The sequence below is a fragment of the Emys orbicularis genome, chromosome 9, assembly GCF_028017835.1.
Source record: "Emys orbicularis isolate rEmyOrb1 chromosome 9, rEmyOrb1.hap1, whole genome shotgun sequence".
NCBI classification, from domain to species: domain Eukaryota; kingdom Metazoa; phylum Chordata; order Testudines; family Emydidae; genus Emys; species Emys orbicularis.
In genome coordinates this window covers 2,268,008-2,294,917 of record NC_088691.1, presented here as the reverse complement: position 1 = coordinate 2,294,917, position 26,910 = coordinate 2,268,008, and the positions used below count along the sequence as shown (strand labels likewise).

General features: G+C 47.6%; 1 protein-coding gene across 1 annotated transcript in view; it reads right to left on the bottom strand.

Annotated features, from left to right (window-relative positions):
* The window catches only part of PLS3 (plastin 3), a 38,121-nt gene extending 17,200 nt beyond the window's left edge, over positions 1-20,921 (bottom strand). The window contains exons 1-3 of the mRNA XM_065410342.1: positions 20,836-20,921; positions 15,635-15,721; positions 2,332-2,495 (exon numbers count right to left, since the gene is read on the bottom strand). Coding sequence (XP_065266414.1) covers positions 2,332-2,495; positions 15,635-15,701 — 231 coding nt within the window. The 5' untranslated portion in view covers positions 15,702-15,721; positions 20,836-20,921. The remainder of the gene's footprint in view (positions 1-2,331; positions 2,496-15,634; positions 15,722-20,835) is intronic.
* Positions 20,922-26,910: the final 5,989 nt, after the last annotated feature.

Sequence of the window (26,910 nt, the reverse complement as noted above, 5' to 3'; positions counted from 1 at the left end):
GTACAGCTTGTAATGTGATCCTTTGGCATGGGCAGGACTAAGCATTTCTCTAGTGGCCCAACATATTTTTCAATGTTTTCTTTATCTGCAGCTCTGGTTGCAGAACACGACTGTAAGCCTGTCTTAACCGGGAAGCAGAGGAAAGCCCCCAGTAGCAGAGTGACTGTAGCTAGCTTTGTCCCCATTCCCTACTCCTTAACGCCCTCCGCGCCAGAGACATGGCCAGTCAGCACAGCATTAGACACCAAACTGAATCAGCCCCTGCTGCCACCAGGATGGGGTAGCACAAAGGTGGCATTCAGCAACATCGCCCCTCCCCCCATCGCTCCTGCACCGGGGACAGCTTGGCTGGACCAGAGGATCCAGGCTCCACGGGGGATGGAGTGAGTTTGTGCCACAGATCTTTTGATGACGAATTTGGAAACGTGCAGCCTCGCACAGTGAACTATTTGTTGGACTATTCAAATGGACCCTTTTAAATCCTCTTTTATAAGCACTGCACTTCAGATGGCAGGTTTACTACGACCGCTCCGCAAACCGTTTTGAAAAGTAACAAGCTGCTCACTAGATGAATTACTTTCATTTTAATAAGTTACCTAGGTGTTTTTATTTTATTTTCCATGACCAATCAAGGGGCTGTTCCAGTACCCTATTGTTGAAGTCATTCAAATGAACAAAGCTAGCCAACCCTTCATTTTAAGACTACTTTTTGGCAATGAAATCTTGGTCAACCTCAGATAAGTCTTTCTCCTCCTTCATATTTTTTCTCCAAGTAATTATACTGAAACTGTAACATGCCCTCTTTCTACACTTTATAAATAAACTTTATAAGCAGAATTGTGCTAGATCTGATGGTCTCCCCACAGAGGTTAGTTGCTGGTAGGAGATCTTCATATTATTAACATACAAAATTATTAAACACTTCACTTATGTGGATGAGAATCTTTTAAACTGTATTCTAGTGCAAGTTAGAATTATGAACCAGTGCAAACTGGCATTTGAAACATGCACCCAACATGCAAGTGCTCACAAACTGCAAATGAACTCCCACTTACTATTCTGCTCCGAACTCAAGAGTTCAGAGGGTCTGAAAATAACTGAGGAACAAAAAGGTGAAGCTAAGTTAAAAGAAATCAAGAGAAGTTGCACATAGAAACAGCTGCCCTTCTCACCCCACACATTCTGTGCCATTGCTGTCACAACATCACCGTCAGAGCGTAAAGAGGGTACAGTCTTTCAGAGAAAGCCTTTGCCAGAAATACCACACTTTTTCTGATCCCTTTTTAGAGTCAAAGGCCAGATTCTAGATTTGTCTTCCAGATCATCCTCCTCAGAAGGGAAAAGCAGGCCAATGGTGAAAGTTAAATCAATCAGACCAGAACCTAGAACTAATCTCTAAGTGTACCTTATAAACCTGCCTCCCACCCTCATTTGTAACAAACAGAAGATTCTCAAGTGATTTGTAGTCACATGCACTCGAGAGGTAAGAAACTTTCCTTTCCTTCTGCTCCACTAGTCTGGGGAACCAAGCATAAACTAGCCACGATCCAGGAACTGGGACAGGACTTAAGGCTTATCGACACTGAAAATTATCCCACTGGCGTAGGTAATTCACTTCCCCGAGGGGCAGTGGCTAGGTTGATGGAAGAATTCCTCTGTCAACTTACTGCAGTCTACACGGGGACTTAGGTCGGCTTAACTCTGACATGTAGAGGTGTGGATTTTCCGCACCCCTGACCAACGTAGTTATGCTGACCTAGTTTTCTAGTGGAGACCAGGTCTTAGCAAGATGTGAAGTGGCATGAGCGCATAGATCCTATCACATCAATTCTGGTTTGGGTTGGGGACCTAAAAAGTGTTTGGAAAGATCAAGTCAATTTCAAGTCAGTATCTTCTGAGGTTTGATAAGTGAAAGAACCTTTCCCTCTACTCAGAAAACACCAAGTCACCCTAAAAAGGAACAACCCTTCAGCCTCTCTAAGGCAGACAGTTTTCATATTGGGAAAGTTGAGAGACATTTTCTGCTCCATTCCTTCAAAAGTAAGCCTGCTTTTTCCCCTGAGGAAGGCCAGTACTTTGGTAGGAAAGGCTGGGCCTTTTCAGACAGTGTTTCTAGAAGCACTAAAGCATTAACTCCAAACTGTCTTAAAAAAAGAAAAATATCAAGCCCTAATACAAAGTAGACAGTCTGTGATCCGGGTGAATGGAATGAGAAATTACACCCTTATTATTAGACTTCATCTAAAGCAGTTCAGACTGTGTACTTGTCACAAAACCCTACAGCAAAAACACGGTTAGCCCAATTGCAGGGAAATGCAGAAATATACTTACAAACACAAATTCTTCAAAGCTAATCTTCCCATCCTTGTTCTTGTCACTGTCAATCATAAGATTCTGAATGATCTCTCTCACTTTGTATCCTGGGAGAGGCAGATTAGCTTCCTTGAAGAGTTCATGCAGCTCATAATCACAAATGAATCCATTGCTGTTGAGATCTTTACATAATAGGGGGGAGAAAAAAGGAGAGAATTGTAGAAACAAGTTAATCCTCCTGGAAGTACATCCCTGCTGTCACCAAAATAAATTAACCCCAAATGCCCCAACATGCTTTACTGAAACGTAAAATGGGTCTGCCCATTTGTTTTGTCATTTCTGTAAGGCACAGAGATGCGATGATACTGAACATGAGATAAATATCCTAAGTAGACTACTCATTTTAGATCCAAATCTACCTGCATCAGACAAACCTGCTGTTCATAACTGTAAACTGGATTCACCAAGAATGTGAATTAAACAGAGGGAGCTAAAGAAAAGTTGCCCACGCTGACAGGAGCAAGCTGGCACAACATCATCGTTTTTTGTGAGACGCCCGATTCCGTGCGTGACCAGGGTCAAACCCGGGCCTTGGAGGTACTGCATTCAATGCATGGACTTTAAATTTAGCAGGCAAGCACAGGCAGTGAGGCGCTGATCCTGCACAGACTAGCGGGCTTGACTTTACATGCTGCACGTAAGCCAGCTGACTTCAGACTTGATTTGAAGGGGATTGCTCACCATGCACAAGGTTTTGTATTGCATAAGTCTTTGTAGTACCAGCACCCACGTCTTGTATAAGACTCATTTTAATATATTGTCTGAGTAAGAATACACATCCTAAACACCCCCCTCTAGTTTAAATTATTGGTGTAAGATCCCATGCTTTCTGAATCTAAAGATGTTTAAAAAAAAAATCAAATACAGAACCGATTAATCACTTTGGTAACATTTACTGTGAGCTGCCAAAGAGTGCTATGCCATGACTTTTGGTTTGATAATCAGCTATCAAGTTATAGCGCCACTGGATACTTAGTAATAGGCTTAAGTAAGCACCTACTTGGGTAAGAAGGAGGAGACTGGGACAAGGGACAAGATTTTCAGTTTATCTATTGCTTTTCATACAAGTGGATCCCCAGTATTTTACAGTCACACAATGCCATGTAGCAAATGTTTTCCCTGCCACTGAAATACAGGCATATGTGGCGTTGCAGGTTAGAACTAACACCAACACACTACATAACAGTTCAGGGACAAGAAACAATTATCCTGCATCCCACAGAAATCTTAAGAGTAGCTTGGATCAGCAGAACGTAATTGTGCAATTTAGAATTTACCAAAGGTGCTGGGTCTAGTGCCCCCTACAGGTCTCATCTGGAAGACAGCTCCTCCACCACCAGCCCTGAGGGGGTGTTGGTTCACTGGCAGAGTAAAGAGTGCCACCTCCTGACTCACCCACCATTCTTCCTCGTTGTGCACTGGTTCTCTTTGGAACCAGTTTGGAAGAACACAGCGTCAAGGCCTCGGCTAAACCGCTGAGGCCAACAGCAGCCCCGCGTCGTTAACAGACTGTGCCCTACATCAACGCAAGGTGCGGGGGAGAGAGGTTAATCCAGTTCCTAGGGGATGGGGCCACTTCACCAGTGACACCCTGGAGAGCACTTAGACCACGCCCGTATAGAAGCTGAGCTGCTGCCCATGTGGAATTAGGAGTTGGAAGGAAGGACTTCCCTCTCCAGTGCTGTCCACCGGCCTGCTCAGTAGCAAAAGAATCACTTAGCAGCCACAAGCAGTCTCTGAAATAACAAAGGGCCTTAGTCCCAGAGAAAATGGCTGAGACCGGCTAGTCTCCTAGATACAGCAGCTGCTCTTGTTTGAAAGTGAAGCAACTGCCTCTCTCTCTCTTTCCCTCCTCCCCTCCCCCAGGACAGGCATTAGGGCCTTCGTCTTTCATTCTTTTCCCTCCACAGCTCTGCAGTTACAACCACCAGTCACATCAGCTGTGTACTGCCAAGCCTGCCTCCCCCAGAGAGCTGGGCTGCTGCAGAAAACAGAGACCACAGCGCCTCGCAGCTCCGGCAGCCACAGGTATTTTCAGCTGGATTCAGCCAAATGCATCTGTGGGAGTCACACATGTAAATTCTTATGCCTTAAGATTAACAAGCGCACCTTTAGTCTTCACTCCTCGTACCCTCTCCGGGAAGAGATCGGTGCTTCGGCCAAACGTGCGTTCTATTCCCAACACAGCCGCCTTCCTACGAGAGCTCAGAATTTAAACAGCCTGCCCCAGAAGCAATGTCTGTCACTAGAGCACGTTCAGATGCTAGGTTGTTGCAGACTCTACTGGATTGTGGCAACAAACAGAACCACTCAGAACTAATCCTGCATTAATCTAAGACCCAGCCAAAAAAATAATAATCAAGGTCAGTCTTTACTGATCTAACACAACCACCTTTAAACAAAGAAAAAACAGCACATTAAAATCATTGAAAAGTCTGATTCATTATCTAAATTTTAGTTAATTCAACAACAGCGCTGTAAGCCTGATTAGATCTTGCCTAGCAAGTGTTCTAGTAAAGAAACCCCTCATTTGACCCCACCCCAACCGGCTCCGTTTCCCAGCTCCATGTGGTATTTTAAAGTAAGTTCACAAGAAAATGAAATGCAAATGGTTTAATGGCAGGTGTCCAAGGTACCATAGTACAACCCTATAGTCACTCCTAAATTCTTCCTTAAAATGTAATACAATCAAAAGTATTCCAAAGTGAATTACTAAAAGATTAAAATCCTATACACAACTGCAGCACTTCCAGTAATGCTGACAAAATACAACGTGATTTGACCAAGGAGTAATTTTAGTGAAAAACACTGCTGTCTGGCCTTCAATTTTAGAACTTTATTCCAAAAATATAAGCTTACAAAGCAAGCTTTATTAAGCACAGCAGTGAGATGTCATCAGCAAGCTATTTCCCCTGGAGATAAATCACAGCGTCTTTCATTAAAATGTCTCATTGCACAAACTAGCTCCTTAATGCAGATCCTTTCACTGCCTAGAAGCCAATGAAAATGCCCAATGCATGAAGGAGGCAATTCACTCCTGTGCAGAGGGCCAGCTCTGGCCTTAAGAGGTCCTTCAATTTCACCCCAAATACCTCTGCAAATCAGTGCTAAGTCTTGGGTTCATAATGACCCACCAGAACCTTCTGCACTTGTGCCAAATAAGTCAGATCAGCCCAGAGACACTTGTGCAGAGTTTTGCTGAATCTTAAGCTAACATTTGTCCAAGTCATGACTGCCAACCATTGTCTACAAAGGAAATAACCAAGTATGCCAAAAGCTGCCTACTGGCAGCTTGAAATACATACTTTAGCCAAGACAGGAGGGCAGTTGTGATTTTTATTTCTATTCCTCATTTATTTTCATTTCTGACCCCTCAAACTTGTATAGAAAAAAATATTTGCAACCCAGGTTTGCCTACAGCACATCTGTGTTTATCCAGAGGTGTCCCGGGACAGGTGACGAATGGGATTTCACATGATGGGAAGCTGGCTGGAAGATAGTGAGGAAGTTTTACTTCCAAAGTCCCCAACCCTAGAGCTCAGGAAAGAGGCCAGCCAACCTTCAGGGCTGGCCAGCTGCTTTGGATCCCCACCTGCATCACAGAGGAGAAAGCCTTTAATGCCAGCTGGCATTATTTGGAGTTCAGGCCTATGTCAGAGGTCCAGCAAATTCTCCTCTCCCCTAAAGGTACAGACCACTCCAGGAATGTCACCAGCTGCGGGTTCACAACGTTTCCCCCTGTATTTCTTGCAGAACAGAAGAGAAACCACCATTTCCACAATTAGAGGGGATACCGTAAGCAAGGACTGGCCACAAGAGGGACTAGCTATTTTAGTTTGGTTTGCTCATTTGAAATTCCATCCAGTCTATACAAAGTGCTTTCCACATGCTTTCAGATGAAATTAGAGTTACCTTTAAAAACAGACGGGAACAGTTTTACCAGAAAGGAAAGCTCTGCCCTCATAAGTGCTTTATTACGGAAGACATTTTCACTAAATGACAGCTCGCTCTCCAGTGAAAGGCACAGAGGTGGAGGGGGAGAGAGAGAGAGAGATGGAAGCTTCTTTTATTTCAGAATGATGGGACAGCCTTATAAGAAAAACAAAAGGCCGACTTGATGCAGACAGATAATATAGAACTTCAGTTGTCATGCCTGGTTCACCATCTCTTGGCAAACGATTTATTCTAAAGCTCACCAACTCTATCCCAAAGGCAAAGATCACAGACATACAATGCTACTTTAAGCTAGTCCCTTAACAGAGACATTTCAGCTGATTATATCACAATTTAAGCTAATCACTAAAACAAATTTCTCATGCTTCTGATAATCATTTACTCTGGGATTTCTTGCAGATCAAAAATTACTCCAAAATAATCAAATATTTGTTTATTGGAAAAAAAATATTTATATCACCAACCATATCCTGAATGGCTGGTCACTTCAAAGGAACCCAATGGCACATGCTCTTAATCAGGTTCTCAGAACACTTATGGAAAAAATGGATGATGAATTGACCAAGAATTCCTCCTTAGCCTGCAAGCAGACAGACCACTGCTAGACACTTAGACACTACAATCACATACCCACGGCTGGCCTGTCTCAGCTGACTCCGGCTCAGGGAGCTCAGGCTGTGGGGCAGTAAAACTGCAGCGTAGCTGTTTGGGTTCAGGCTGGAATCCAAGCTCTGAGACGCCACGAGGGGGAAGGGCCCCAGAGCCCGGGCCCAAATGTCTACATCGCAGTTAAACAGCCCCAACAGCCTGAGCTCCACGACCGTGAGTCAGCGGATACAGATGTGGGTGTTTAATTGCTGTATAGACTCGCTCGGGCTCCCTCGACACTACCGCACACCACCGGCGGCAGCGTGTAGTGCACACGTAGCTCCATGCTGCGTCCGCACAGCCGTGCGTAGTTACACCTGCCGGGGAAAGGCTGTGGCAGAAGGCAGGCTGTGGGGAAAGGCTGCTGTAGCCTTTCACTGCAGAGGGGAAAGGCTCTAACAGAGGGAGTCAGTGGGGAAAAGGCTCTGCTTTTCCCTGCTGCGTCCCCCCACCAGAGCCTTTCCCTGCAGTGGGGGGGAGGGAGGGGGAAGGGGGGAAGGACTGAGGAGCCTAAGTCCCTCGGTCATTTGCGAAAATAGGATTTGGGCCCTTTTCAAAGTTTTACCCCTTGTCTCACATCCTCAGCCCTTTTACACACTGACTAGTAACACACAACCACGGAGCGTAACACGTATACCACCACAACCCCGATAACACTGCGGGCGTGTCCAGGCAGCAGCTTGGTCCGCACGAGGGGAGTGTAAACTCTAGGCGGCATCAGCATGTTGTGCACTAACTGGCATGTGTGGACCCTACTGCTGCGCACTAACAAGTCCCATGTCAAACAGTGCCCATTAACGCACACCAGGCAACTTGTAGTGCACACCAGCAGGGTCCATGCGGGCCGGTTAGTGCACATCACATTTGGGGTGGACTAGAATTTGCACCCCACTCATGTGGGCTAACGCACCGTGTAAACAAGCCCCACAGTCCCTTTTAAGCTTACGTTAACGTTATTTAGATCTTTTCCCAGCTCTGTTGAGTTTGGTTGCAGTTACAATGATACGCCAGGATCGCCTGCTTGCAAGAGTTACTACTCTGATCAAAAACCTGGGGGGGGAAAAAAACACACAAAAACCCTTATATTTTAACACTCTGCATTATGGTGTGGCCATTGCACCTTGTTTTATAAGGAGATCAGTGTCCCAGCTGCTTTACAATTGGGATTTACAACTTAAATAGTTCTTCTGCTTGCCTCCGCTGCAAGCCACCAGGCCGCACAGCACAGGGTTTACAATACACAGAGACTTGCATTTTCAGCCTTAACTCCTTGGCAACAGAGCAGTGGATTGAGGTTTTTAAAGTCTGATGGATACGCTGCCCCAGAATGTAAACCGTTTTAATGCAGTCAGAGCGGAACCCAGGAATGCCCGGATAGCATCAGTCTGAATAACTGAGAAGCACCCAAGCACTTAGAAAAACTGTTGAGAGTAATCCTGCAGACTGGACCTTAAACACCTTAAAGATCGGTTATAGAAAGTTACTACATCTTTACTGGGCAGGGCAAAGCCACAGACCATCTTTGTGATAGAAAGCAACAAGTCTACGATTTACCTTGTCATGGAAGGGGCCTATTACCTTATTGGCATGGTCACCATTGCTCAGAGCGAATTGTAAGCTCCTGTGTAGTAGGTGAAGTTTCACATTTAGTTACAACGCGATTCAAGCAATCCAACGGTATACAGAATGCCGGTTCTGGAGAAAAGTGAGAGTGGCGATATGGGCAGAAGAGAGTTTGAGAAGGGGAACTGATAAGCAGAATGGAGATGCATATTAGTATGGGCTATACCAGGGGTGGGCAAACTTTGTTGCCCGCGGGACCGTCCTGCCCGGCCCCCGAGCTCCTGGCCCGGGAGGCTCGCCCCCGGCCCCTCCCCTGCTGTCCCCCCTCCCCCACAGCGCTCTGGGCTCCTGCCGAGCAGAGCAGCAGCGAGACATGCTGCGCTGCTCGGCGTGGTAAGTGGGGCGGGGAGTTGTATAAGGGGCGGGGGCCCTGGGGGGCAGTCAGGGGACAGGGGGTGGTTGAATGGGGCGGAGGTTCGGGGGGGGGGTCAGGGGACGGGGGGGTTGGATAGGCGTGGGGTCCCAGGGGGCCTGTCAGGGGGTGGGGGTGTGGGTGGGGTCGGGGCAATCAGGGGACTGGGAACAAGGGGACTGGATAGGGGGTGGGGTCCCAGGGGGCGGTTAGGGGTGGGAAGTCCCGGGAGGGGGCCGTTAGGGGGCAAGAAGGGGCGGCTGGATGGGTTGGGGGTTCTGAGGGGGGCAGTCAGGGGGCGGGAAGTGGGAGGGGGCGGAGGCCAGGCTGTTTGGGGAGGCACAGCCTTCCCTACCTGGCCCTCCACCCAGTTTTGCAACCCCAATGTGACCCTCGGGCCAAAAAGTTTGTCCACCCCTGGGCTATACAGTCTAGCAACCTTAATATGAGAGAGAGAGAGCGAGAGAGAGAGAGAGAGAGAGAGCGCGCGCGCGCACACAGATACACAGCCTTAATTTATATGGTCTGGAGACATAACCTTCTCCCTTCAAATTTCACCAGGTCCTTGTGGTGACCCAATGAAAGTAACTCCCATAAAAAGATAAAGAGCTCTAGCCCCTGAACCAAGGGACATTTACTCTTCCAGAGGCTTACTCCGCACAGTGTCAGAACTAGTGTATCAGAGATTTTCAAGATTACAACAGCACATAGGATTCAAGACTTGTTTACAAGGGTCCTTATTGTGTGCTGGCAAGTTCTAGTAGGCCACCGTACACCATCTCCACAAATGCACTGCATGCTATCTGCCGCATTTCTGGAAGCCTCTACTATTTGGCCAGACTTAAGATAGGAGGTTGTCTTGACATCAGCTCATTATTAGTGGAGTAAAGTAGTTTAAAAAAAAAAAAAAAAAATGTTATTCACTGGCTGAAGGTCCCAAGCGAGAAAGCCTGTTCCAGAACCAACACTTGGGCACCAGAAGAGCCAGGACTCCAAGGAAGCAAATGTGAAATCGTTCTAACAGGCAAACTACAGACTGTGATCATTACACTTTGATGGAAAGGAAACTACAGCTCATCCAAAGTTTCCTATTTCTCCTGAAGGATGTATCCACGCCAGCATGCTGGACCCACTAAAAGGTCACTGCAATGATATATGGCATCAGGCTCTGCCCATATGCAGGTGGCGCAACAAAACCACAAGCAAAAAAATCAAAGCCACTTCAGCTCTAGCTCAGCTTCCTCCAGACAAAAACTTAAAATAGCTTAAATAACAGGATGCAAGAGGGGAAAGTAACCCACACATTTCCTTTTAAGGACATGTGCTCTTGGCGTGACAAACTCCTTCAGGATCACAAATCCTCTTTTTATTTGCTTTGAGTTAACTTTCTGGAGCATTTTTTATTGCCTTGCCAACACTTTTTGCTTGCTCTGAAGTAAATGACAAATGTTAAATCCTTGGTGTTTCCAAGCCGGAGGGCCATATATAGAAGTACACGAAATCAGGAGAAAATAAGTTGAACAGATTTTGTTCTATACCCATCTCCTTGGGGGGGAAATGCTACAGACCGATAAAGAACCCGACATTACGATGAGACTGCCCTTATTTGAGATTTGGAGCAAGCCCCAAGCGCTATGCATCACTCAAAATCTGGACGCAGCCAGTCAGGGCACCACCTTTCAGCAGCCCAAGTCGAGTTATTTCCATAAGCTATTGCATTACAGGCACACCAATCAGGGGCCATTTTAAAGGTTGCACTTTCAGCCACTGGTCCCTTTCAAAGCTGCCATTCACTTCCATCCTCCCACCCCACCCCCAACGACAGCCCCTGTTTTTGTAGGGCGGCTTGTCCACGTGGCAGCGACCTCCATTTTGTTTTCACATTCCAAACAAACCCCAGCTCTCCTCTGCCTGCTGTGCAGCTTCTGGAAGGCATCTCCTCTCCCCTCCGTTGTGCGGCAGAGTCTGAGGTGGAGCACACCCTCCACGCTGGCTTTGCAGACGGCATGCATGCATCCCTCAGATGCTGAAGAGAAAGGAGATGGCAGGAACAGTTCTGCACAGTGAAGTTGGCCTGGGCGCGAGTCCTTTTAATTCTGGATGAAGCCAGTTAACCAGAGCAACCAGATTACTACCACCTGCCCAGTTCTTAGAGAACCTTTCACAGGTGATCTCCTTCCCGGATTTCTTTATGGCAAGGAGAGATCTCGGACACACTCCAGCAGAACTGAAGCTAAGGGATTGGCTACACTTAAAACGCGACAGCAGCACAGCTGCGCCGGTGTAGCGCCTCAGTGTAGACACTATCTATGCTGACAGGAGAGATTCGCCCGCTGGCGTAGGTCATCGATGGAAGAATTCTTCCCTCAGCCTACTGCTATCTACACCGGGACTTCAGTCAGCTTCACTAGGCTGCTACGCGTTTGGATTTTGCACACCCCGGAGCGATGTAATGATGCTGACCTAATTTTCGAGAGTAGACCAGGCTTAAGACAAACAAACAGTGACGGAGAACAGGGTGACCACCAATGCTCCTTCTGCCTTGGAAAGGAGCACTGACAGCTGCTGGTTTGGAAAGTTAAGATAGCCACACATGAAAACATGCACAGCGTTCGCAGCCTAGCACATAAGAAGCTACTGCGAGTTACCAATGCAGCGAGAGAGAGAGGTTGGAAAAGCGTAGAGTGCCAGATGTTATGTTTGTTCAATACTGCACCCAGGAGCTCTTAAGAACAAGAGGCTACCAAAAACCCACCTCAGCCCAGGTGAGCCCATCCCCGGCTAGTCTCACCAGCACTATAAATGGAAGTCCACTGAAATGGAACAGCGATTTGCTAGATGCTGTAATCAAAGTGGTTCTGACAGAGTGTAGTTTCACTTCATTGGTAGGATGCTAATAAAGTCAAGTATCAAAACCCCAGTGTGACTTACTTATCAATCATTCCATGGAATTCCTGCCCGGCCTGCGCGCGCACGTACACACACACGTACACACACACACACACTTTCTAAAAACCCCAGGAGCTCAATTGTCCAAGGATCGTAGCTGGACTCTCCATAGTGAGAAGAGGATTTCTTTGGAAACAGAGTTACATACTTTCACACTTGTTAAAGAAACTGAAGAAAGATTCCCAGAAAACAAGTCATAAATCCCGAGGCAAAAAAACCCCCATGACAGTCAAAACATTTCAGATAGCTTCAGGCTTTTCCATTGTTAAACAAGACTGCCCAGTTGTTATGCAGACAAGATGGTTAGAAGAGAGATAAGAAGGAATCAAAGGAATCTACTGAGGGACAACAAGGAGTCTGGTGGCACCTTAAAGACTAACGGATTTATTTGGGCATAAGCTTTTGTGGGTAAAAAAACACTTTTTCAGATGCATGGAGTGAGGTTTTTTTACCCACGAAAGCTTATGCCCAAATAAATCTGTTAGTCTCTAAGGTGCCACCGGACTCCTCGATGTTTTTGTAGATACAGACTAACACGGCTCCCCCGATACTGAAGGACAAGCTCTTGAGTAGCGATGATGTTTCAAAAGGTTTATATGTCACTTTTTAACTAAAGAGAGACGATCTCCAGAATTATCAGTGACCTGGAATCTCCCAGAGTAAAATCATTTTTGGACTTGGATCCCTCAATCTTTGGCTGCCTCTGTAAACTAGGAACGGAACTGAATTCCGATCACCTCTTACACACTGGTCACACAAGAGAGTTCAGGGTTTACTGTGTGGGGAGTCAATGTAGCAATCCTCCCTTCTAGTGGGGACTCTTATTAGATAGGAGCTGACCTGAGATCACACAATGCACGGGCCTTTGGCCGCCCCCCTCCTGGTGCAATCACATGGCAGAGATTTACACCCAGAGTGGTAAGGACATGTGCCCCGGGAAATCAGCTCAGCAACAATTAGTCTTTTTGCCCTACCTACCTGGAGCATATCTGGGAGTAGGGCTAAAAGAACCAGATGGGGAAATGCACAAATGCATAGGCCAAAATAGCCATTTTAATTTCTGCAGACTAGAACTGAAAAGTTTCGGAAGGCATCAAAGAGCAGCGAGCTCACGACAAAAGCCATTATGTACGTAATGCTCCTTGTTGCCTGGCTCCTGTCTTTAGGGTATGTCTAAATTTTGAGTTTGTTCAAGCCTCTACCTCCTGGAAGGTCAAAGTAAAACTGACTCACAGCACACAGTACGTGACGAATTAAAACAGAAGAGATCTCTGCATCACGTACCTGACTTTGGTTTTGTTCTCTTCAATTTCCCTGCCCCCACAGCTTGTTTTTATAGAAATAATCAGTGAATGGGGTGGGGTAAAAAAAATCAATATTTTTTTAAAAGCCAAACAAATATTTTTTATTTACAATTAAAATACATTTTACTTTTTAAAACATTTCAAATGAAATTTGGAACTATGACAACCTATGTTAAGGCCTAAACTAAACTATAATTATTAAAATCATTTCAATGAAATAAAAATATTGAGCAGAACATGTGGCTGCCAAAGTCAAAGCCCTGGACTGGTGGAAGTCACTGACTAAGCACTCCAACCAAAGATGGCTGAAGAGATTAGCCAGCTTTTGACAGCTGCAGTCTCTTCTGCAGGTTCAGAGAGAAAGTATTTTCTTCACTTCAGTTTATTGAACTAGCTCAATTCAGTGACTACTTCATTTAAAGCAGAGGAATCAACTGGGTGTTGAAAAAAGCAAGAAAACTTGTTTTATTCAGAGATTGGACGAGGAAAAATGAGGTGTGAGCAGATGAGACAGACAAATCCCAAAAACACAAAGGACACAACCAGAAACCATCAGTTCAATTAATTTAATTCATTGTTTAAGTAAATCAGTTTTAAATTCAAATGCGTTTTTTGAAAACCTTACTTGTTTCTTACAGATCCTGCACATTTAAGGTAGTTTTGTTTTAATAAAATTTTATTTTTGTGCATTTTTAATTGAATTCCAATTTCCGTCCAAGTGTCGTCTGAACAGATCATGCATAAAAAAAAATTGATTTTGTAAAAGAAATGCATCGTTCACCATTTTCTAACACAAAAATGTAAAAGTTAACCATCTGAATAATATGTTAAGTTCTATAGTTAGCTAGCTAACTGTGTATAGATACAGTTATCCTTCCGGTTAGCAAAAGCGTTCCAAATTCAGTGTAAAAATTCTATGTAGTTGCAAACCAACGTGTTGATTCTCAGGTGGTAACCATTAAACCCTCTCTCTAGGAAAATAGCTAAGAAGTAGAAATGCGAAAAAAGTTTTAAATCAGTTATTTAAATCATTTTGCTTTAAATGAATGTTCCATCAGTCAATAAAACGCCTTAGACCATAGTCTCACCATGTTCATACAGCAGAGAGATTTCATACTGACTGATCTTAAACATGAGCGAAACAGAGAAAGCTTATAGGAACACGATTGGAAGTGAAACACTAGGCCGGTCTTCATAGAAGGAGAAGAATTGGATCCCTGCCTACTTTGAAATAAGTCTGAGGTATGTGTAAAACTGGGACTTCCTCATGGACTGAATGCTGCTTACTTCCCAAGGAAACTCCATTAAAAAGGTAAATTTAATAGATGGACTCAGACCTGCTCACCTTCGCAATTCATTGACACTTAGCACTAGATCTCCATAGACTAATATGGCCCCTAAGAAAGGTGCATTAGCAGGCCTAAATCCATCAACCAGAGGGCAGCAGTGTACATACACCAGAGTCACAATATGACAGTACCTTTCTAACCAATGAATGTCTTCCCATCGCCACAAGTTTGATGTCCCCCTCAGCTGATTCATGCTCTAAGAGCTGTGACCAGACCCTCGGAGCTGCGGCTTTCCTGCCGGCTCTAATCCCAAAGGTCATGGGAACCTGCTTTCTAAAATGTCACGTCTCACTCAATGCCTCACTTATCCCCGTAGGACAGGTCGTGCCCAACTTCTAGCAAGGGGGGAGCAAGAGTGAGCCAGGGAGAAGGAGCAAAGACGCCGGACTGGAAGCATGTTCACAGCAACACTTCCCATCAGGAGACGCAGCTTTGCAGGGCCACTTCTCCTGGAACAGGCAGGTCATGCTGGACCCTGCTCGGATGGCAAAGCCTCCTGGCAGGTGTTGAAGGATCCCAGATGGAACTGCCCCCGGTGGCTACAAGGGAGACCTCTTGCCAGTTTTGTTATGCCCCCATGTTTTAGCCAGTCCGGAAGGTTCAGTGCTGTGCTCGAGGGTTTTTCTCTGAAGTTGGTTACAGCACGCGGCAGGCTTACACATGCTAAGACATCACCCAGGCCACGTGCCTAAAATAATGTTTGTTTGTTCTGAGAATTCCACCTCCACCGGGGTCAGGAGAGAACGACGAACCTGGCCAAAAAGGGATCAGAGGCAGTCTTGCACCTGCTGGCTAAGACAGGACTGCCCAAGGAACAGGCATTGCATGTATTCCACCGGCTTGCCCACGACACAATGGGGGGTGCTGTTAAATGGTTCACACGAGAAGGCACAAGTACAAGGCACTAAAATGGCACCAATAGCCCACCTACCACTTCCCTGGTGTTGCTACTGACAGAGAGACAACGAACCCATCAGTCTGTGTTGGTGGCTCTGTGTTGTGAGTGTGCAGACACGAGCGAGGTGGTAGGATCTCACCTCTATGAGCTGCTTCTTACACCAAAAGCAGGAAAAGCTACTTACCAACTTTGGCAAAAGCCTCTCTCAGTTCTTCCAGCTCATCTTTGGAGATCTGCGTGGTGCTGGCCATCTCACGAGCTTAGTAAGTACCTGCAGGGAAAGAGGAGAGTTCATGAAACAAAAAAGTTTTGTCACGTGCAGTTATGCTACAAAAGACTCTGCACACAGATAAAGGCAAGGGCGATTCTTCCAAACACTTATCAACCCAGTAGGTCTTGTAGTTGAATTTCTCTAGACGGCAAAATAAACAGCTGTTGAGCACAGATGGAAAGGGATGCCCAGCCCTGCCAGCCTTTTGTTAATATTTATCCATCTGTGTGTTCGTTTTTACGAGCGGCAGCCCACACTGCAACTGCTCTTCGTGTTCCATTGAAGCGTCTGTCACAGGTGTGTGCCGTAGTCAGAGCTGCTTGAAAAACGAAAAGCTAGTTGTGTGAAAAATCTCAAATCACCCGAAACAAGAACAACCAACGTTCCTCCCCTGTCCCCAATGCAATTTCAAAATATTATTTTCTTCCACGTTTATCTAAACAATTACATTGCTATCAAAATTTTTCATTTACCAAAACCTGGTTTTTGGCAAAACAAAAGGATTCAAAAATATTTGGAAAGAAGTTTCCAGAAAAGGCCCCAAATTTCTTTCACAAAAACCCAAACTGGCACAAACAAAAACTGCTTCCAAAACCAGGCCATTTCTAATTTGTAAAACCGGTTTGAAAAGCACCAGTTGTCTTTAGCCTTCAGCATCCTGAGGAGGAACGGATGAGCCAGGGGCTGATTTCCACTGACACAGGCCTCCTGGCGGCAGGGTTCTGCAAGGCATGGGACAGGGGTGAGCACACTGAGGGGCTCTATACCATGCTTAACATAAGAGCGTATGGACACTGAGTGTTATTTTGTCCAGACTAACAACAGTTCCTCTGCCCTGGGTGCACTTCAGACGCACAGAGTTGAGCAGTGCCTCTCCGTGGGCTGCAGCTGACTCCCGCACAGAGGCATTTTTGGAGGAACACACAAGGATGGGGCAAGCAATGGGAGTCCTAGACACAGCACGCATAGGCTGTGCCTACATTGCAATTAAATACCTGCGGCCGGCTTGGGCTATGGGGCAATGAAAGAGCCCCATGAGCCTGAGTCAGCTGACCCAGGCCACCCACGGGTGCTTACTTGCACTGTAGACATACCCATAGGGCCCCCTTTGCTCCGCCCCATCCCCTCCTTGGAGTGGAAGCGGCAGGGCCCACGCACCACCACTCTTTGTGGCAAGCCAAATTCTCTTTCCCCGCAGGCCACTATAGCTAGCCTTCAGCAGGGCTGGCGTCTGACCTGGAGACGGGAGAACTCTGCCTTCACGCTGGTGTGGGGGGGCTGCTGCCACCAACAGCGGAGTCACGAGGGGGTGAGAGCAGGGAGGGCACCCAACACACCAGCGTCCACTCTGCTGAGCGGTGCTGACAGGAGGTGTCAGCACCCACACCTCGCTGAGGTACTGGGGTAGGGTCATGTGTCAGACCTGCTGGCAGGCTGTGCGGCTCCGTTACGCTGGTTAAATATTTACAAGGTTTAGAGACAGGACAGATTTTATTTGACGAGAGCCAAGGTTCTGTGGTTTGTCACTGCCTCAGGGCAATGCCTAGGCACAACTTGGCAGTACCTCTGCCTGCCTTAATCCTGCCCCAGTCGGACACACTAGACTGTAACACAGGCCCCATGTTCACGAGGACTTGGGGACGTGACAAGGCAGCTTTGAATGGGATCAACTGGAGAGATCCAATCAGAACAGTTTCTTCCCCACTTAGTGGAACAGCCCCATGAGCCGGGGGCTGGGGGAGGGGAAGGGAGCTCAATCTATATTTTGTGGGCTGGCATGAGGAATATCATGCTCCGCTTTAGCGCCATTTGACCCGACAAGCCTGCGCACGCACTCTGATCTGCAAGCCGCATTTGTTGCCCAGAGTTGTTCCAAACCGTAGCTCATTGGGATTCTAAAGTTTGGAATGTGTGTTTGCCTGGGGTTGTAGATATGAAGTTTTACCTTGTTAAACTATTTATTGCCTCCAAACCACAGAGTGTAACAAAGCAAGAAAGGTTGGGCAGAGGCAGACTGATGGGAAAGCAAAGCAGATGGGAGCTAGTCACCACTGCCGTATTGCAACATACTTTGCAGGGGGGCGACTTGTTAATTTACTGGCTTTCAGCAGATGGAAGTTGAAGATGGAATTTTATTTACACTCATTTATAAAAAAACCCGAACAATATTGCAGTCACAGACCGGCTGACAGTCCCTTAGCTATGGCAGGACTAGAAGCCTTATCCTGCTGCCACTTAGTGAGGTCAGTAATTGGACTATAGGAAATAGGGGAAAAGTACAGCACAGGGACGGGTCAAATTCTATGGCAAGATGTCATCCAAACTTCAGCAAGCTTTAATATCAAAGCCAAACAGGCAGCAAAGACTGAGGGCTTGTCAATATCTAGTTCAATGCATGTAAACTGTGTGAAACGCATTCATCCACGGCTCTCTGGCTGTCTAGTCTGTACACGTCAGACTGCAATTTCATTTGGTTATTGAACTTTTACTTGAGCTTTCCCACAGATCGGGAGTTGTTTCTCAGGGTAAACCCAAGGTGTTTGCCTGCTGGTGTTTACCTGTGCTGTGGCTAATAGATTTTTGCCTCCAGTTGATTTGAAGCATAAATTTAATAGATTCCTGGATGTGCTGATTACACACGTAGCTGAAATTCTATAAACATCACAACAAGGTCATTCAGCTGGCGAGCACAGCCAGGAAAGCCGTATGTTTGACTTGCCACACTGTACTCATTAAAGAACAGGGGCTTCAGCAGAAAGTGAATCTTGAACTTGAGGGAGCAAACACAGAGTACTCTCAGAAGTGAGAATGCCAGAAACTCTAATATGGTGCAGATTTATTGCCTGAAAAAGCTTCAGGTTTTATTCTGCATATACAGAAGTTTTCTTGTAAATTACTGCAGGTTTAGGAGACTGCCAACATTGAATTACCAACCTTCACTTTTCCTTCTCATTCCCCGAATCCTTTTATTTGTACAGCTCTACTACTGTAAGGTTCTGCTAAGGTTTTCCTTAAAAAGCCCTTTGAGAGGTTTGTAATGTAACCACGTTAGGATTCCAAAATAATGTCAACAACTTAAATCTGAATGAAAATGTTCTAGCTACTATTGTTACAGTGATGTTAGAGGTGGCATGTAAGTGACAGCTGCTCAGCTGAGTCAATTTACTTTGTGCGTATGCAATACTGGATATACGCAGTGTCACTGACGCTTTAGGAGAAACAGTCATTTCTGTGGGTCTTATGACAACAGGGGAGGAAGAAAACTACATGAAAATTGAGAAACAAACAGGCTGTTCTTTATACAGGTGCTGACAAGCGGGAATGTGTAAGGAGTCCAAGGGAGTGTTTAGATACTGCGGGGGGGAGGGGGGGGGAAATGGGAGGGAAAATTGAACCAAAGAATTAAGCTGCAAATACTTGGTCTTGTGACAATAGTGTTGCATAAAACCTCTGCTGAAGTCTTGATTGTTTGTACAGCTTTAATGCTCAGGATGGCACCTATAAAAAACTAACTACATCTGAAGCAATTAGTGGTCCATCAACAAAGACAGCTTTTGAAAGTTAAGCATTAAGTGCTACACCCACCTCTGAGCTTCCTTGTCAAGTTAAAATCTCTATCTTGATTGCAAGCTGACAATGTCCCTGCAAATTCCATTCAGGTTGCACCAAGCTTGTTTTAGAAGTTTTTAGAAGTCATTTGACTGGAAGTGTATTTGAAGCTATTTTTACCTGCTCTACCAAACCATAGCCCCACGAACTCTGCAGGAACCCGCCCTTTAGATAGGTGTGGCTTTGCAAGACTCTCATCTGAGTATAATTCAGCCCACGTTTAGTGAGCTAGAAGTCACTGGTATATTTGCTTTGAAGGCAGAGGGATGGGGAAGACTGCTGTGCCCTCTTTGCATTAGGTCAGCAGAATGCCTGAAGCTCTCCGGGCTGGGTCATCAGCACTTGCCTTGCACTCTCAGCTACACTATCTAAACAGAATACAAGTTGCCCGTGACACTAGAGTTCGTCCTACTGGTGCTGTGGAATGATAGAATACAGTGGGCTCCCTTCCAAGCAGTCACCAGCTGGACAGAGTCCCCTGGACCTCACACCCTCACCCGCGGTTCTGGTGCATTTTGCCTCAGAGGATACTAGAGAAGAGGTGTCCCGCAGGCACCAGACAAACCCCAACACAAAGAAGGGGTACGCTATTTTTCCGGACACTTCAGACTTAACCAGATAAAGGCCAGACACAGAAAAAGCAAACCACCGGTTGGCGAGTTTTACAGCGTGCTTGGGACTGACCACTGCCCTTGAAACGCCAGCTCCTTGGACCTCCAAGTGAGGGAGCATGGAGAGCACACTGGATGAGGACACAGTTTGGGCTTGGCCATGCATCTGCTTGAACGATCAAACGTTCAGTGTTTGAAGCTGTGTCTGCACTGCCCAAAGGGCGCGTTTGACAGTGGGGTAAACTAATGCTTGACGGCGCCTCAGGGTCTGCGCGAGGATTTTAGAGAGAGAACTGGCATTTTTACCACGAGATAGCCAGGAGAGGTCATCTGCGGGCAAAGGTACAGTGCTGACCTCACAGTACGAGGTGAGAGAGCCCCATTAAGGCTGTGCAGCAGGATAGGTAATGCACATTCGTGATCCTGCTTTATACCCAAACCCCAGCCGAGGCAGCGAAGACACAGATGGAAGGCTCTGCTAACCGGAGTCAGAGCAGAGCTGGCCGTCTAAGCCGATCTCGCGGAGTGCTTGAGCACAGCCGACAGCACTTGGCATGAGCACGAGGCAGCACGGAAGCCTTTATGAGAGACCGTCCCACAAATCAGAGTTAACGTCTCGCTTTTGTGTGGCGCTTTCCATCCGTACAGCGCCAGACAAGGCCCCATCCCCACTTTAATGGCAGGGAAACTGAGGCACAGTGACGACTGGCCTACTGGCACAAAGCCAGTCAAAGACATAGGGATAGAACGCAGCAGAGGTGGGGCTAAAACCAAGCTCCTTCAGAGTCCCAGTACAGTGCCCTGTCTGCTGGGGCAGCCCCCCCCTCCTCCCTCCTCCCCCCTCCCCCCACTTTAGCTTTCTCTTTCCCTGGGTGCCAAGCTGGTCTTACCTACCGAGTGATATTTCTGTTGGGATCAATGTCCCAGCCAGGGCTGTGTAGGAGCAGATTGTGGCCAGTTGACTTGTGCGGTAGAGCGGTTTCAGGCTCTGCAAATAGAAAACATAGGATTCAGTTAGTGACGCCTCATCTACGTCATTAGCCCAATCGTCCCCAAGTGGAGCAAGCAAACAGAACTACTCCGGCCTAAGCAGCACTCCCCAGCTGGAGACGGAAGGCCTGGAGAGCGTATGCCTTTCTACTGCACACATGTGCAGAGGCAAGGGAATACAAGCAGGGAGTTGGCAGACCAGCATCTCCTACCGCTGCCCCGTTATGACTTTGCCGAGAAGAGTGGCTTTTAGTCTGAGTTTCTGTCCCATACCAAGTCACGCCCCAGATGTGCACTGGGTCAAAATTCTGCGTCAAACAGACACTGTACAACTTCTAAACGCACCAGACACTGAGCCAGGGAGTTATGGCATTAGCCACACAGGGTCAAAGGCACCCCGGGCTTTGTATTAACAGCTGTTAACACCTGGCCTGGTCGTGAAGAGCTATTTAACACTCCTTGCTGCTCCAGTGAACACCCCCTCAGAGCCCTGCTCTTCCCCGGAGCTAGCTGGAGTCTGGAAAATCGGCCCTCAGCCAGACTCAGGTTGACCCTCTGAAGCCAGGTCGGTCTGACTGGTTTGATTAGACAGGCTACGCTTGCTCAGAAGCCCCCTCCTCACACCCCCTTCCCCTCACACGCTGCCTGAGCTTGCTGGCTTGCCTGCTACACCTCCCAGCTGTTCGAGGGAGAGCGGTCCGGCCCTCTCCCCACTGGCACCTGCAGGGGATCAGAAAGTTAAGCCTGCTCTTCCTTCCAGCCACGCCCCAGTCAGAATCTTCCCTGGAGTGGGGGGACAGGCTGTGGGGCCACCCCTCCATGCAGCACCCCCACGGCCAGGACCCAGGGGCCCTTTACCTCAAGCTCTGGGGTAGGAGTCTTTTAAAGGACAGGGGCTACTGCATACAGACATTCCTTGGGAGGGCAGGAGCGGCACCAAGGCAGGTCTGCCTGACCTTGTGGGGGTGGGGACAGCAGATCTACCCGGCCGCTGCCCCCACTTTCCCTGAAGGGTCAGACTCTGGTTTATGGAGGCAGGGAGCGCGAGGGGGAGAATGGGGCCCTAGTTCTCTCTGGGGTGGGGGGGTGGGAAGAGAGAGATCTGTGTGCAGGGCTGGTTTGCGGGTGGAGGGAGGTGCAACAGCCACCTCAGTTCCAATGCAAAAGACAGCAGCAGGCACAGCAAGTGTGGGAGAGCTGGGGTGGCTGGGCCAGGCTGGGCTGGAGCTCGGCAATGGGGCCCATGTCCTCCTGGAGGATGGTGATTCATCAAAAGCCACAGAGGAGAGCTCAGTTCCGATTTGCACAGCTCTACTAGAGACCACTAGCATGATTCACGAGTGATTAGCCAGCGCCTTTCACTGAGCACACGGGATACAAAACAACACACACCAAAGTGTGACGGCTGCGACTTAAGCTAGAAAGTAGGAATCCTCCATCAAGCTGGAGGAACCTATGTCAAACAGTTCCCCAATAGTACAAGCCACTCCTAGGGAAGGCTGGAAGTGGCAGGCGGCATTATGCCACTAGCCTCATGAAAATGTGCACGCCCCGTTTAAAAAGAAACGGCTCGGCTTTGGGCATGCCTGGATCCGCGGCACAGCAGGATTTAGAAAAGCCTGCTAACCATTTTGGGCTAAGGCAAGGTGTGAATATCAGAAGTTTAAAAGTTCTGCAATGTTAAAATTTCTGCAAACACTGTAACATTAGACATTCTAGTACAAGGTAACAGGAAGCCAGCATTTACCCGTTTACTCCAGTAAGCAAATATGGAGACAGATTTTAAAGCATAAACAAGCAGTAAGGAAGGAACATGCACCTTCCCCCACTGCACAATGAGATTCATCTAGGAGCAAAGACTCCCTGAGAAGAGAGCTGCGTATTGCGAATGAGACGTGATTTTGAGTTGTCTGTAGGCGTCCTCAAAACAACCAAAATTAGAAGGCAAATAAAACCACCATATTGTAAGCTCAGGGCACTTCAACCCTGAATGTGCGATTGCATGGACAGCATGCCAGCTGGAGCCACACCCTTCTTTCCCCATTAGTCAGCTGCATGGTAATGGACTAGGGCCCTTTCCAGTTTTGTAACCCAGGGATGCCCTGCTTTGCTATACAGCGCACTCTGCGGTGGCAGCATCTCCCCCTCTACCCTTCCACTCAGGCTTGACTTCAGGAAAAGCTGCCTAGGAGTTCCTGCTGATCATCCATTGCAGAAAGCCTTCCCCTCAGCTCCCAGCCTTAGCCATCATAGAATCATAGAATATCAGGGTTGGAAGGGACCTCAGGAGGTCATCTAGTCCAACCCCCTGCTCAAAGCAGGACCAATTCCCAACTAAATCATCCCAACCAGGGCTTTGTCAAGCCGGGCCTTAAAAACCTCCAAGGAAGGAGATTCCACCACCTCCCTAGGTAACCCATTCCAGTGCTTCACCACCTTCCTAGTGAAATAGTGTTTCCTAATATCCAACCTAGACCTCCCCCACTGCAACTTGAGACCATTGCTCCTTGTTCTGTCATCTGCCACCACTGAGAACAGCCGAGCTCCATCCTCTTTGGAACCCCCCTTCAGGTAGTTGAAAGCAGCTATCAAATCCCCCCTCATTCTTCACTTCTGGAGACTAAACAATCCCAGTTCCCTCAGCCTCTCCTCATAAGTCATGTGCTCCAGACCCCTAATCATTTTTGTTGCCCTCCGCTGGACTCTTTCCAATTTTTCCACATCCTTCTTGTAGTGTGGGGCCCAAAACTGGACACAGTACTCCAGATGAGGCCTCACCAACGTCGAATAAAGGGGAACGATCACGTTCCTCGATCTGCTGGCAATGCCCCTACTTATACAGCCCAAAATGCCGTTAACCTTCTTGGCAACAAGGCCACACTGTTGACTCATATCCAGCTTCTCGTCCACTGTGACCCCTAGGTCCTTTTCTGCAGAACTGCTGCCTAGCCATTCGGTCCCTAGTCTGTAGCTGTGCATAGGATTCTTCCGTCCTAAGTGCAGGACTCTGCACTTGTCCTTGTTGAACCTCATCAGGTTTTTTTTGGCCCAATCCTCTAATTTGTCTAGGTCCCTCTGTATCCGATCCCTACCCTCTAGTGTATCTACCACGCCTCCCAGTTTAGTGTCATCTGCAAACTTGCTGAGAGTGCAGTCCACACCATCCTCCAGATCATTAATAAAGATATTAAACAAAACCGGCCCCAGGACCGACCCTTGGGGCTCTCCGCTTGAAACTGGCTGCCAACTAGACATGGAGCCATTGATCACTACCCGTTGAGCCCAACGATCTAGCCAGCTTTCTATCCACCTTACAGTCCATTCATCCATCCCATACTTCTTTAACTTGCCGGCAAGAATACTGTGGGAGACCGTATCAAAAGCTTTGCTAAAGTCAAGGAATAACACATCCACTGCTTTCCCCTCATCCACAGAGCCAGTTATCTCCTCATAGAAGGCAATTAGGTTAGTCAGGCATGACTTGCCCTTGGTGAATCCATGCTGACTGTTCCTGATCACTTTCCTCTCCTCTAAGTGTTTCATAATTGATTCCTTGAGGACCTGCTCCATGATTTTTCCAGGGACTGAGGTGAGGCTGACTGGCCTGTAGTTCCCCGGATCCTCCTTCTTCCCTTTTTTAAAGATGGGCACTATATTAGCCTTTTTCCAGTCATCTGGGACCTCCCCTGATCGCCATGAGTTTTCAAAAATAATGGCTAATGGCTCTGCAATCTCATCCGCCAACTCCTTTAGCACCCTCGGATGCAGCGCATCCGGCCCCATGGACTTGTGCACGTCCAGTTTTTCTAAATAGTCCCGAACCACTTCTTTCTCCACAGAGGGCTGGTCACCTTCTCCCCATACTGTGCTGCCCAGTGCAGCAGTCTGGGAGCTGACCTTGTTCGTGAAGACAGAGGCAAAAAAAGCATTGAGTACATTAGCTTTTTCCACATCCTCGGTCACTAGGTTGCCTCCCTCATTCAGTAAGGGGCCCACACTTTCCTGCTCTGGGTTACACCTCCTCCCACACTTCCAACTCCTCGGAGGAGCACTGGTCCCTTCCAGAAGCTTCCCTCCTTGTGGCGAGGATGATGGGGCATTGCTCTGCCTTTTTCCCCCATCTCCTCGGAAACCCTAAAGAGAGGGCTGCTCATGCCTGGATGGTCACATGGCCTTTTCAACCATCTGGGGCAAAAGGCCTTTCCACAGAGCAGTTTGAGAAGGCTTCTCTCCCTTCCCCAGCAATGAAATGTCACATCTGTGAGGCTTTCACGCCTCCTGCCGCGGGTTTCAGCTTACCCCTCGTATGGCCATGCTAGGCCAGAAAGGCCAGCGTTGATGCTGCCATCCACACACACAGGGAAAGGAGCCGAGTATTTGATGCAAGTTGAAAGCTTGGATTCTCTATTCCTCTCTGCTATAAAGGAGCCAGGTGCGCTGGGCGTGAGGCACTCAATCACAGAGCGAGGTTGGGTGCTGTGCGCAAGAGGCCTAGTAGGAAATTGACGGATGACATCTCTGGGGAGGTGGCTGTTGCTTTGGGCCAGAGGTTAAATGCCATGTTTGCAGACATCTGAGAGGGCGGAGAGAGCTTGCTGCCTGGCTGCCAGCAATTACAGCACATACTTGCAAAGGATCCTCAGATTCCTTTGATTCAGGTCCAGCAGGGAGAATTCTCTGGGGTTTTATTGCCAACAAGCTCTGTCCTGCCATGAGAGTGCGGAGCTCTGCACAACACATGCAATTGATCAGACACTCGTTACCCCAGAAGCGGTCAGCGAGCCATTCCCAGCACATGGAAACCAAGGAAGGGACCTGTCCTCTCATCTTGGTATCAGATTTGGAAGTCTGAAGTCTACAGTGTGTTTCCTTGTTTACCAATCCTTTCCCTGCTTTGGGAGGGGACACATTTGTTTGTTACTGCAGGATTATTCACAGGTCCTAGGCTGTTGGCACGTAAAGAGAAACTGAACTATTAGCTTTGGGGAAAGGAAAACCAGTGGTCTGTTCTATTCATTCCCTCTCGGGCACTGGCACTGGCCACCGTCGGCAGACAGGATACTGGGCTAGATGGACCTTTGGTCTGACCCAGTCTGGCTGTTCTTACGTTCAGTGACATGGACTCTCCAGGGACAGGGACAGCTGCAGGCTGAACTCTTGCATTTGTCCATGTGTAAGTGGGAAAAGTTTCTGGTGACCTGGCTAGCATTTCCACCGTGACTGGTGCTTGTGTTGAAGCGTTAAGCAAGCACTCGTTCCCGTGCAGGTACAGCTTTGCTTACAGTCGCTGTAATTCCAGCGCCTCATTGTTTGGAAATGCTTTAAACATCCCTAGAGTATTTATTGTCAGAGAAACAAAATTCTGCATGCAGAAGCTAGTGCACATCAAGTTCGGGCCTATGAATTTCAGCTCTGTTCCCAAATAAAGTTTTGTAGCATTTAAGACTGGAAGGGACCATCTGATCTGAGCTCCTGTATATCATGAGCCATTAAATTTCACCCCATTACCCCAATGTTTAGTCCAATGAGTTCAGTTAGACTAAAGCAGATCAGCTGTCAGAAGAATAACCTGCTGTGTCACAGGCAGACAACAAGAGAGACCAAGCTTCCACCAACACCTGAGGCCCCTGCCATGGCAGAGAACTCATTAGGTAAGAGATGCCCAGATGATCCCATCAGGCAACCCGCACCCCATCCTGCAGAGGAAGGCAAAAAGCTCCCGGGCCCCTACCAATGCAACATGGGGGGGAAATTCCTTCCCAACCCCAAATCTGTTGGTCAGTATCGAATCTCAGAATCGTAGGACTGGAAGGGACCTTGAGAGGTCATCTAGTCCAGTCCCCTGCACTCATGGCAGGACTAAGTATTATTGACCATCCCTGACAGGTGTTTGTCTAACCTGCTCTTAAAAATCCCCAATGATGGAGATTCCACAACCTCCCTAGGCAATTTATTCCAGTGTTTAACCACCCTGACAGT